Genomic DNA, 13,529 nt, shown 5'->3' with positions numbered 1-13,529 from the left:
GAAACATTTCTTCATGCTGAGTTATGTTCGACTGAAGTGTCCAGGGTTTCGATTAGTGCGAATGACCTTCAAGTTGGCATTGTTAAACAGACTGGGCCAGTAAGTAGGTGCTCCCGTTACAACTTACACAATTATAACGAAATTTCGTTACAGTGAAGTAAGAATTCAGGTCCCAAAATTATCATCTTTATGGTTTATGGTGCAAAATCCCCTGCGGTTATAACGATATTTCCGATATAACGAAGGAAAACAGCCGGCCCCGAGGACTTCGTTTTAACGGGAGAATCCTTTATAGCATTATTTGCCATTTCTTATGACCGGTATTAGACAGAAAAATCCATCTGTTTGGAGGAGTTTTATATCATTTTTGACGATAAATACAGACTAGTCTTTCGGTCTAGACCAGTATAAGAGAACGAAATATACCTCACTTGTCCTAGCTGAGTCTGGAAGTTAATTTGATCGCACAGCATTGTTATATAACTGCCGCTGCAATCGTAAACTCCAAAATATTTCAATACATTTGGAGTTCTTTTTGTTACACTTGGTGAATACGACGGTTTGTCGTAAATTGTGAATATCGTTTCCTCTAAGAATACGCAACTTATTTTGATACGTGTTATGGCAATTGGAAGGACCCACTAACTATAAACTCAGCTTTTCAGTGTGACCCCCACTCCCATCTCTAACAATTTCCACTTTGTGTGTCTTCCTTTAAACGTATCTTTTATGTTATTTATGGTTGTTTATAAAAGTTGTCGTTGCAGATGTAGTTAAGTTTGAGATGTAAAGTAATTTTACATCTGAGTAGAATGATATATCACGATTGCCTAATTTTTCCAATGTGGAACGGATTGGACAAAGATAACAATGGTAATATTTCGACAATACATTTCAAATTAGTGAAATTCTTCCGTCGAGATGTTTTCATTGCAACTGATTTACAAATTGCCCTACATCGACGTAAATAAGCAATGAATTGATCAGTGTTTTGGTAGTAGCCATGATAAAAAATCATGCTCGAGTATGTAAGCTCACGATTTTTTATCATGGCTACTACTAAAACACTGATCAATGCAGTGCTTATTTACGTCGATGTAGGGCAATTTGTCAATCAGTTGCAAGTAATACATTTGTAGCTCGGCTAACGAAAAACGCTCCACCTGTCCCGGCCCAATTAGAGTTGATGGTTATTCACATTAAAATTACAAGGATTCCCTTCGTCATACTCTTCCTTTGACTAGAAATATGTTCAATTTACATTAAGAAAACCGCAAACACAATGAACAGAGATTCGGCCCAATTACAAATGTATTATTCACTCATATGGATGGATCCCATTCTCTCACGTCCAACGTCATACCGCCATCTACGACGCAGTCTGAAGAAGCCACCAGTGGGAGGCGAAAGTGGAAGGTGAAGGTACAAACTAATTTTCGTGATTGTGAAAGAATAACATATTTCTATGAAATCCCCAATCAGATGAACCTCATTCACGATCTTCCTTTCACTATTGGAGAAATGTTCTAGTGTGAATGCCCTTTAATTTGCCAGTGTAAAACGGCCTGAGTCTGAATGGTAATGGTGCCACCCTGACTTGTACAATAGCTTAGCTACCGAAAGATATCCCACTTGTCCTGGCCCAGGGGGAAAAAGGTCATTCAATTACATGTAGCACACAAAATGCTTGAAGTTCATATTGCGCATTCTTATTTCTATAATCATGTTTTGTTTTCGTTTTTGTTTTCTGATGTGAAATGGTCCTGGACAGGAACGCAACACATGTACAGCTATAGTGCCATCTTGACATTCATGGGCTAATGAAAAATATCCTACTCATCTTGGTCCTTTCATCTATCATTCTAGAAATTCCTGACCCAAACTTAACGATTTACAAGGCTCCAAATAAATCTCAACTATTAGTCACTTTCTTGAGATTCATTTGTTGTTATTTTTTAGTGTCCTCTTATGATTCACTTTGGTCGTCCTGTTCAATAAATTTAGTTTGTTTTTTGAGGGAAAGGATAGGAAACTATATTATCAAATCTATGGCAAGTTTGTAAAATTCATTGTGCCTTTACATGTACACTGTACTCTTATCCACTAAATGTAGTATCCACCCATCTTCACATGCAACCATAGAATGCTCGCACGCACGCATGCACGCATACGCACATACACTAACTCAAAATCAGGATAGGAATATACTGTAGAATCAGCATAAATTTAAAATATAATTTTACCTTTATTAAGGCAAAATCAAGTACAGTACTGCCAAACATTCTGCTAGCCACTGCAATGTGGCTGCATTTTAAAAAGTGAATAAAAATACAGTATGCTTTACCTGATCAAACCAAGCCATTTTTTCACTCATGATATCCATCCCACAAAACACTGCCAACATATCATAATTGATTGAGCAAGTATCCTGAGGTTCATCTTGAGGTAGTGGAAATAGCAGAAGGAAACCCTTCAACCCTTAAGAATAGTACCTCCGGAGGAGTAGGGGAAATTGTTCTGCCTTTCTGCACCCTCATACATTTATCTTGGCACACTTATCAAAGCTGCATGAGAAGACAGATTTAATCAAAATTTACTTACTTGAATACAAATGCTGGGCCCTATTTTAACAAGCAAGAGTTATGACTGATCGTAAAATCAATGATAACTCTGATCCACTTATAATCGATTATAACTTTACACCAACTACTGGAAAAGTGGATATTTTCACGCGACAAATTTTTCGCACTCGGCCGGGTAAGAAGAGTTTCGCATGTTTTCAATTCTGTGGAATCAAGACATCAACAACTGGAACATATGGCAAGCAAAAATATTTGCATGCTTTTGTTTTCGTGCTAGTTTCTGGTTGCGCGAAATGCGCAAAAATCTCAATACTGCAAAAATGTCCACTTTTACCGTATGAGTTTCCATTTTATGAAGAAACTTATAATTGATTTGAACTTATGATTGATTGCAGTGACTTATGATTTAATCAAAATAACAATTGTTAGATGAGAATAGTTTCCGGCACTGTCTGCTTTAAAAAACAAAAATACAATACAATACATACAAAACGTATCAAACGTAAAACATAAGGATTGTTTACATTTACCAAAGTGAAGCTGCCTCTCTTGTAGGCTGCAGGCTGAGCTGTCCTTGCCATAGCGTAGTGCTGCATACCCTTCAACAGAAAGCCCATGCAGCATGTGTATGTAGTGCATATTATACACACATGCACTGACATGCGTGTACATTACAGAGAACAATCTCCATAAAAATTTGCCTGATAACAATAGAATATTCACATTGATAATCTGATATAGAGGATTTCTGCAGTGTGACTGAAGGTGAAAGTCGTGCTGGTTTGTTTACTGAAGAAAATGCATACGTCTGAGTGGAATACACATAGAACAAAGCAAATGTATAATATGTTTGTTATCTCTTTAGCTCTATCAGAAGCTGTCATTACAATAACCAATTCTTTGGAAATTGACTAAAAAAGCAGAACACCATGTCAAACACCAAATATTGATTCATTGAAAAAATCAATGATATGATAAGATACATGAAAAATCTGTCCCAACTGAAATGAAAAACAGAACAGTTGCAGAGATGAGAGAATATGAAAGTTACACAAGGTCACCTGATTTAAAAAGAAAAAAAAAAAGTGAAATGATAGGACACCATGAGAACCACTACAAATTCAGTTCCTTACAAATGATCTGAAGTGAAAAGACATGAAAACTGCTGGGTTGCCATCTTGTTGCCATGTCAGGCAATCTTCCCACCATCATGGTCCTCTTCGGGATCCACTCCGTATCTCACAGAGTTGTCCTTGGCGAAAGCCCAGGCCATGCGCTGCGAACTGAAGCTTCTCGCAAGGTCTCCCGACGAACTGACGACAATGGCACCACCTGCTCCACCAACCCGCCGATGCATGAAGCCAACTGCTTTGTCTGCCGCTTCTTTAGCTGACAGTCCTGAGAAAAAAGGAAAACATTTACAACCTATTTCTGAATTTGTATCAAAGAATATCATCAATACAGCTACACAGTGACATGTCAAATTTAATCATGAAAAATTTGATATGATGTTTCATGTGGAGATTTCACATGTTAGCCATACACAATCAGTGGATGAAATGATACAACATAACTGCCAATTCTGTGATCACTAACCCAATTTTGTCATGACTTTTAAAGATTGTTGCCACATTTCATAATTTTTATTATTACAGACTGGCTCTTTGAGAACAATTTCCTCATTGTAGGTAAGCTACAGAATAGCAATTCATTCTAATATCTCTCTCTTCCACTGCGCAATAGCTAAAACAAGAAATCTAATACCAGCTGCTAAATGTGGGCTCTTGTGTAGAAGAACATACATGTATATTGCAAACTCTGTAGATGTTTTCTTCTAACCTTGATCTTCATTTCTTATGGATTTAACTTTAGAAAGAAAATGGCTGTATTCATCCATGTTTATTGATTTGAAAGCTCTTTGAAGTCCCTCGGCAAAGTTATGTTTATCATACAAACAATGTCTTCAATGAAGTTCCTTGTAGCAAATGTTAATGAAAAATCACACTCAAGTTATGACGTACGATTTTTGTACATTTATCTGACTTCTAAGAAGGCTGGACATTCTTAATGGACTTTCCATGTGTGTATTTGACTTGTGCAAGGCACACTTCACACAAGATTGACTGGTAACCTGACACTCATGTTTATGTAGTTCTGAGACAAAGACCTACCTAGGTGCTCCATGTAGGAGAGAACTGTCTTGGACAGGTTGACTTTCATGATAGCCTCACCATGACCAGTAGTCGATACAGCGCCATATGCATTGTCACAGTAGGCCCCACTGCCTGTAATATATTAACCAAAATCACACAAGAACATAAAGAGGAGTTATTTCATATTAACCAGGACTGCATTAAAATGTATACATGTATACTCTTTTTCCGCAACGATTTCATTACTACTTTTTTTTTCTGTTTTCTTTTTTGTGCAAATTTTGCCAGCAGATTGGCCTTCAAAATTCAGAACTTGCAAAATTTCACCTCCTGTCACACAATTGCACAGTATACAGTCCCCAAGAAGGGAAATCACGAATTTTTATCTTGAAAAAAAGGGGAAATTAATAGTTGTAATTCAGTGAATGGGCAGATACTGGCATCTATTGGTTGGCTTGCTGTGATTCTGATTCTTGATTATACAGAGCTAAATTGCAGCAGTACAAGATGATATCACATCTATGAAACATTTGAAGATTTCATTTGAGGCCTGATACCTACCAATTATGGGTGTGTCTCCGACGCGCCCAACTCGCTTTCCTGTAATACCACCCGTTGACGTACCACACGCCACATTCCCCCACTTGTCAACAGCCACTGACCCGACTGTCTCATGACCAAATTCTGCTCTGTAAGGAAGAAAACATTGCTTTATGAGAGGAAAGGCTTTTGTTTACTGGGTAATAACACATGAATCATCTGGTGCCACACCAGTGATACAAAAAGACATTTGGCAATGCATCTTGAATGGTTTAACCCTATTTTAACTGGACTATTTCAGACCAAGTTTTTGCGAAGGGGGGGGGGGGGCAATTTGATGTTGCAAGTTTGGTCTCAAAATATGCGGGAGACTTCAATGAAAAAAGTCTTAAAACGACGCGGCAAAATCTTTGCCCGTTGCGGAATCATGGCGTGAAATATCGAGGGGGGGGGGTTAATTTGACCCCCCCCCCCAGTTAAGATAGGGTTAAATAAAAAAAAAGAATTTAAATTCTGCTGCACAAAATGGGGTCTAATTTTGGGAAGAGAAAATCCATTCAACAGGGAAAAAGAACTGAAACACATTCACATTGGGACTTTTTTTCAACACGTACCAACCTGAAAGGCATTACATTCTCAAGGATGTTCAAGTAAAATCAAATACTGTAGTCACATAGGGAATTTGCTCTTCAACATGTGGCACATCTTTTGATTATCACAACTGCAATAGACAACTACTCATCAATAAATCTAAATCGCATTGCATGCTCCTTCTCGCTTGAATTCAGTATACTACACAAGATCATCAACAACTCTATACAATATCACGACTTAGTCACAATGTTTAATTCAGTCAACTAGACAAAGTAAAGATGACAAACCTATTTGAGAAGAAAACATTAACATTCTTGTTGAATTTGCGATATTCCTCCCACATTTTCCTTGCCTCCTCAGTAACTAGTTCACTTGGATCGACTTCATCAATTCCCATCTCCTTGGCGAACTGGTTGGCACCTTTGCCAGCAAGCAACAGATGATCTGTCTGAAGAGAATGATGTGATATTATATCTTTAACAAAAATTTTCAGAAGTGGATGGTGCTATTTGCAATTTTAGTTATATCCACACATGATTTACAGCAAATGACATAGAGCATTACAATGCTTCACACTCACAATTAGCAGAAACAGAATCTTTTACCTTTAATGTTCATAACTGATTGATGATTTCAACATATAGTATTCATTGTCCATAACATAGCTGGAAGCAGTCTCTGTATTTATCTGAATCAGACTACAGATGCCACCAAATATCAAGTCACAATTCAATTAATACATTTAAAGGAATTCTATCTAAATATCATTTATTCTAGTTTATGTTGAGGATGTTCTCAGCCTTTCTAGTTAGCATCTACAGCAACTGAAAAATATACTTCAAGCACTAAAACAATAATCCTTTTTACAGGGGATGGCTAGTAACTGATCAGTGGGAATCAGTGGGAATGCTGGGGGATGATTGTTCCAATCCTTGTGGGATTCATTTAATAGTACATTATATATCTATTGTTGTGTGAAAATTATTTGCTTCAGAATGGTTTCATATTCAAGTAATATGCAGTTTAACCCTTTGAACCCGAAAGGCCGGAAAACCGGCCGCGCGCAGAACGTGCAAATACCCTAAAGGCCGGTATACCGGCCAGAAATCATGTGACTTTGATAACTTGGGTTTTAACTGTCAGGTGACCCCCTAAATATGACGTCATCTCGCTAAAACGACGTGGAGAGCTTCTTCAGTCTATACGTTCGTTGATTACGGCTTGGATTTGCAAATTTTGAGCTGTCAAAATGGCAAAAAGATGCTATTCTGCAGAGGAGGCTCGTGCGATAATCTTAGGTGACTCATCCGGTGATTATGAGGAAGCTATTGACAAGTCATATTATAGTCAAAGTAGTGATTTTGAAGATGAAACGGACACAGATGATGAGCTAGATGCTGCACAAGGTGATGTACAATCTCAGCCGGGTACCAGCGGGGGAAATAGCAGCTGGGATGCCGTTAGAGCTGGAGCTGGAGGTGATCATGTTGGTGATCGTCGAGGTGAAGGGGGCGTGGCACAGTCAGAGAGTGAGGTAATTGTTTTTATAGCTGACATTACTATTGTTGATTATCATTGTGATTATAATCATTATTGTAATACTAAGCTATTATTGCAGCTCAAATGAAATTGGAGTAATCATAACCACACTACAGACCTGTGGTTATTTGTTTTTGTTGTTTTTTATTCATGCAAATTGAGTGACTGAATGATAAATCATGTACGAGATAAAAACAAAAACAGCTGGCCTTGTAGTGTACTTTCGCATTGCACCCTAGCACATTGTAGTTCAAACTTTTTCTCTTTTTTTGTAGATGGATACTGACAGTGACACCGATATTGATGTTGATGGTGGTCCTGGTGCTGGTCCTGGTGCTCGTCCCGGTGGTGGTCTTAGTGGTAGTCCTGGTGGTGGTCCTGATAGCGGTGTTGGTAGAGCTCAACGAGGAGGTGCTGCCCAGGGACGAGGAAGAATTCGAGTCCGAGGTGGTCGCAATCTTGGACGTGGTGGTCGAGGTCGTGGCCATGTGGCACAGGTAAGTTATCAGTTATGAAACATTTTTGTCTAATCTTTTTCAGTGTATTCTTATTATCATTATCAATATGTTTATAATTATTGAATAGTTTTGGAGTTATTAGTCATGTGCATACCCACTGCACCCTACATTCAAAAATAAATCTTTTCTTTTTTTTTTTTTGTAGGTGAATACTGGAAGTGACATTGATGATGGTGGAGGTCCTGGTGGTGGTCCTGATAGCGGTGTTGGTAGAGCTCAACAAGGAGGTGCTGCCCAGGGACGAGGAAGAATTCGAGTCCGCGGTGGCCGTGCTCGTGGTCGTGGTGGTCGTGGTCGTGGTCATGTGGCACAAGTAAGTTATCAGTTATCAAACATTTGTGTCTGATCTTTTTCAGTGTATTCTTATTATCATTACCAATATCATTATAATCATTGAACAGTTTTGGAGTTATTAGTCATGTGCATACCCACTGCACTCTACATTCAAAAATAAATCTTTTCTTTTCTTTTCTTTTTCTAGGTGAATACTGGAAGTGACATTGACGATGTTGGAGGTCCTGGTGGTGGTCCTGATAGCGGTGTTGGTAGAGCTCAACAAGGAGGTGCTGCCCAGGGACGAGGAAGAATTCGAGTCCGAGGTGGTCGTGCTCGTGGTCGTGGTGGTCGAGGTCGTGGTCATGTGGCACAAGTAAGTTATCAGTTATGAAACATTTTTGTCTAAACTTTTGCAGTGTATTCTTATTATCATTACCAATATCATTATAATTATTGAATAGTTTTGGAGTTATTAGTCATGTGCATACCCACTGCACCCTACATTCAAAAATAAATCTTTTCTTTTCTTTTCTTTTTCTAGGTGAATACTGGAAGTGACATTGACGATGTTGGAGGTCCTGGTGGTGGTCCTGATAGCGGTGTTGGTAGAGCTCAACAGGGAGGTGCTGCCCAGGGACGAGGAAGAATTCGAGTCCGAGGTGGTCGTGCTCGTGGTCGTGGTGGTCGAGGTCGTGGTCGTGTGGCACAAGTAAGCTAATCAAACTAATTTGTTTCCTTGCTTTTTCAGTGTATGTACTGAAAAAATATTCATTTGTACATTATCATAATTATTATCATTATTGTTATTATTACTACTGTTATTATCATCCTCATCACCCTCATAATCATTATCTATTGAAGAACTATTTGAATTATTAGTCCTCTGTTTTATATGATTGAGTCAGTAAATCAGAACTGAAATAGATTGAAAAACAGTTTCAAAGTATGAATGATTTGTTTCTCACATTGCCTTCTCTACCTTCTTTTTTGTAATTCTAATTCTTGCAGGCAAATGCTGAAAGTGACAGTACTGATGTCAGTGATGATGGTAGAGATGACAGAGCTCAACAACAAGATGGTGCACAGGGACAAGGTGGTCAGCAAAGGGGCCAGGGGCAAGTCAGAAATGCTGACCCAAATGACCAGTGGAAGAGAGACACAAGTGGATATACCCAATTGCCCTTTCAACCAAATGAACCACCTGGTCCAAAAAACTTACCGCCAAATCTTTCTGCAGACAGTACCCCAACGGACTTTTTCTCTATTTTTTGGGATGACGCACTGTGGCAGTTATTTGTGACTGAAACAAACAACTATGCAGCCCTCACAAAGATTGCTAAACCCACTAACTATGTTGCAAAAAACTGGGAAGATGTAAGTATCGAAGAAATGAAAGCATTCTTTGGATGCAGAGTGACAATCGAGATGCTCATTCACAAGGATAGGTATGAACAGTATTGGAGGGCAAAGGACAACTTGCTTACAGAAACACCTGGATTTCCAAAAGTCATGTCCCGCGATAGATTCCTTGCAATCTGGTCGATGTTGCATTGTGTCGATGAGGCTGACCCAACAGTTGACAAGACGGACAAAATATATAAATCAAGACCAGTCTTCACCTACATTCTTGAACGATTCAAACAGCATTTTGTTCCGGGATGTGAGCTTTCCTTGGATGAGGGGATGATCCCAACCAAGAACGCCTTGTCTATCAAGCAATACATCAGAGACAAGCCCATCCGATGGGGTATCAAGACATATCTGTTGTGTGACAGCGATAATGGTTATATTGTCCATGCAGAGATCTACACTGGAAAAAGGAATGATGCCCTTACAGTTGACGGCCTTGGAGTAACTGGAAATCTGGTTTTGAGAATGGTGAAGGATGTCAAACACCAGAATTACTGTGTATACACAGACAGGTTTTATACCTCTGTAGAGCTGGCCCAAGCCCTTCTCACAAACGGGATTCTAACGTGTGGCACCGCCATGACGAACAGAAGAAGTTTCCCCAAGCAACTAATCAAGCAACCTAGAGAGCTTGGGAAAGGGAACTCAGAGACACTATTCAATGGAAAAGTGGCAGCAATTGTTTGGGAAGACAAGAAACCAGTCTACTTCCTCACAACAACTCTTGTTGATGCTCCAGAAACCACTGTACAAAGGTATGATGCACATGAACACAAGCGGGTCCCAGTTGCGTGCCCCAAAGCTGTCAAAGCATACAATGCCTACATGGGGGGTACAGACAAAAATGATCAAATGACAAGACTGCAAAGGTGTAGAAGACATTATAAGTGGCCACGAAGACTGGTTATGAAGTTTTTCATGTGGGCAGCGTACAATGCATACGTTCTGATGAGTTTCAAGAAGCCTCACGATCAGGCAGGTCATAGACTCTTCACTTTCCATGCATTCCTAGAAATGTTATGCATACAGCTCGTTGGAGACGTGCGCAACAACAATCAGCAAGGACGACGTCGGTCCAGTGACCCAGAGCTCAGACTCCTAGATGTGGGCCGTCACATGCCTGAAAGAGCCCCTCATGCTACAACCAATAACAGATGTGTGGTATGCTGTGAGAAGTACAGACGAGCTAAAGCTGCCAACCCACAGGCAAAGGATGAAGACTTACCCAAACGGAAAAAGACAGTTTATTGGTGCACTTCCTGCGAAGCATTTCTATGCATCGGACAACCGGACAGCAACTGTTGGAGATCTTGGCACAAGAAGGTTGCTTACTGGCAGTAATGTGGCAAAACACATTATTTCATCTATTATTGCTTCCAGGTATGTAGTACTAAGGCATATTGATACATAAAAGCAATTCATCTTACATAATATGTATGTATTGCAAATGTATTCAGTCATTTAGCAAAATATGCTCAATTTGTGCAAATAATGCAGGGTGAGGGTCACGACCATGTCTAATAATGCAGGGTTCAAAGGGTTAATGTTCCAGGTTAGCATGCCTGTACAGTGATGAGGCCTTAAACTGCACATTACTTGAATATGAGACCATTCTGAAACAAATAATTTTCACACAGCAATAGATATATACAAGTAATGTACTCTTAAATGAATCCCACAAGGATTGGAACAATCATCCCCCAGCATTCCCACTGATTCCCACTGATCAGTTACTAGCCATCCCCTTTAAAGTTTTATTGATGTTTCTGAAGTCGTGACTAACCTGTATAATCATACAAAGATATCACGCACAATTAGAGTAAGCTGTCACGCTTACACATATTTTTCTTTTAAAATTCTCAAATAGCAAAGTAACCTGTCATCAAACCTTAAAGTTTATGTGCCAGGGACTTTGTATAGCATGTACCATGCTATGAGGTTTTCTGTGCCAATCAGTACCCAAAGCACACAAAGCGTCTAAGTTGCTGCCCTCTAGAAAATCAATTTATACAGGAGAGTTGAATCTCAATGGAAGCTGCTATGAAACCGTGTTCCTTCTCGTATCAGATTTGATCTTATATCAAGGGTCGAGTGCTCTTATAGGAGTCATATGTCAATATGTTCTCCTGAAACATGCCGGTGTACACATTCAGATGTAAGTTAAGTAAACACACTTCCCTGAAAGTAGGGCACACTTGTTTTAAGTGTTAGTTATTGATGTCAAAAGTAATCACTGCAGTTACCAAGAAAGTGATATAAACATTTAGCCTCTGTGCAAGGTGGCAATGTGTAAACACCCACCCTCCCAAAGATCACAGCTTTGATGAACTAAAGACTAAGATACAGATTACTCCATAATTCAGATGTCAATGTAATGTGCTCTAGAAAAATTCAAAGTCTTTTTCATTCTTCTCTAATCGTGGGGGAAAAAAAATCCGCTAAAAAACTTTTGATTCCCTGAAATAAAAAAAAAGCATCAGCTCACTTTTTCCATGACCTTCCTGGCCAGTGAGACAGGATTCTTGATATTCTGCACACAGGTCACTGCTCCTGACCTCAGCTCTTTGCCTTCCATGATGATGGAATCCAACTCAACCTCACCGTCATAGTTCAACACAGCTCCAGTCCCTACATGGAACCAAGGCAAGATAATTTTAGGCTCACATTCTAATAAAAGTAGGCCTACTTATCTAATTTAACCCATTGAGGATGGGCTGATTTTATTACAACATGCATTTTCCATAGACCCTTGCCTGAGTATACTCGGGATACTCAGGACTTGCCCTCAACAGGTTAACGGGTTCAGACACTAATTCAAAGTTTAAACTGTACAGAAAACATATTTCGAAAACATTTTGAATGAATTAATTTGTCACTGAAAGCCCAGAGTAATACAATCAGTGGTGGTAATTACGGACTTTTAAAGCACGGTACTATCATAATTATCTCCGGCCTATCATTATATATGCATTTCCCCACCCCTCCAGGATAAGAAAAATTCATTGTGCTTACTTCACATCACAGTTTATTGACCACTAGTATTATGCAAATAGTATTCACTCAAGTCTCACAAGTAATCAGCAATGCTTGGGTCTCTTTGGGGAATATGGTAAAGTAAATGCAATCTGTCACATTGGTATCCAAATTTACAATAACTGCTGCAGAACTTCTCAAAGTTAACTCTTTGTAAAGTCTGCTCGCACACCATCCAACAGGAATTGGACTGGTCACGTGATACTGTAAAACACAATATATTCGTGGCATGAATTTTTCGTGAATTGGAGCCGACGGCCTCTTTTGCGGCATGAAATTTTCGCGAACTGCCACTGGCATTAAATCTTTATAGTGTAGACAAGAGCTTTCGCGTGCATTTTAATTTCGCGAATCTTCGCGCTCGCGAAATTAAAATGCACGCTAACATTCCTCGTTTTACAGTAAACTTCGCGAAGTTTCAGCTGCATGCACTCTGACTGCACAACCTTGAGAATATTTGTGGGGTTCTTGAAATTTCAGGAGTTTCATTGGAAAGTTTTGCAAGAAGTTTTGTGAGGAGTTTTGAGTAAGTTTGCCTTCACACTGGCAAAACTTTGGGAACTAAATCTTCAAAAATCTTTGCCAATGTGACAACAGCTATGCATTTCTTTTTGGCATCTTGATCTTATCATATCAACATCATCATTATGGGCTATCTCGTCAAACCTGCATCAAAGACCGGGTCGTCTTCCAGCACTCTAATGGCAGCCTCCACAGCGTCTAGAGCTGTACCTCCCTCCCTCAGGACACAGTAGCCCGCCCTCACAGCTCGCTGGACCCCTTGGGCACTGGCTTCCTTCATGTGATCTGGGATGGCCCAGGCACCCCCGTGGGTGGCAATGGCTGGCTGAATCTTTGACTCACACTTTTCCATTCTTGACATC

General features: G+C 39.6%; 1 protein-coding gene across 1 annotated transcript; it reads right to left on the bottom strand.

The window, feature by feature from the left end:
- Nucleotides 1-2,225: 2,225 nt before the first annotated feature.
- LOC140231871 (isoaspartyl peptidase/L-asparaginase-like) lies at nt 2,226-13,529 on the bottom strand. The gene is made up of 6 exons (XM_072312024.1): nt 13,312-13,529; nt 12,098-12,240; nt 6,157-6,317; nt 5,297-5,424; nt 4,754-4,867; nt 2,226-3,980 (listed from the first exon to the last, which is right to left on the bottom strand). The coding sequence occupies exons 1-6, from the start codon at nt 13,526-13,528 to the stop codon at nt 3,772-3,774; spliced, it is 972 nt and encodes a 323-aa protein (XP_072168125.1). The 5' UTR covers nt 13,529; the 3' UTR covers nt 2,226-3,771.

This window comes from Diadema setosum, chromosome 1 (genome assembly GCF_964275005.1).
Source record: "Diadema setosum chromosome 1, eeDiaSeto1, whole genome shotgun sequence".
Classification (NCBI taxonomy): Eukaryota; Metazoa; Echinodermata; class Echinoidea; order Diadematoida; family Diadematidae; genus Diadema; species Diadema setosum.
The sequence above is the reverse complement of the archived record's forward strand: the minus strand, read 5'-3'. Positions and strand labels throughout refer to the sequence as shown.

Bases quoted from the DNA above. Each gene is read 5' to 3' on its own strand.
- LOC140231871 (XM_072312024.1), bottom strand. From the start codon at position 13,528: ATGTCAAGAATGGAAAAGTGTGAGTCAAAGATTCAGCCAGCCATTGCC. The intron at 5,425-6,156 runs GTTTGTCATCTT...TCTTCCTTACAG, and splicing joins AATGTTTTCTTCTCAAATAG to AGCAGAATTTGGTCATGAGA. The intron at 3,981-4,753 runs GTAGGTCTTTGT...CTTTTTTCTCAG, and splicing joins CTCCTACATGGAGCACCTAG to GACTGTCAGCTAAAGAAGCG.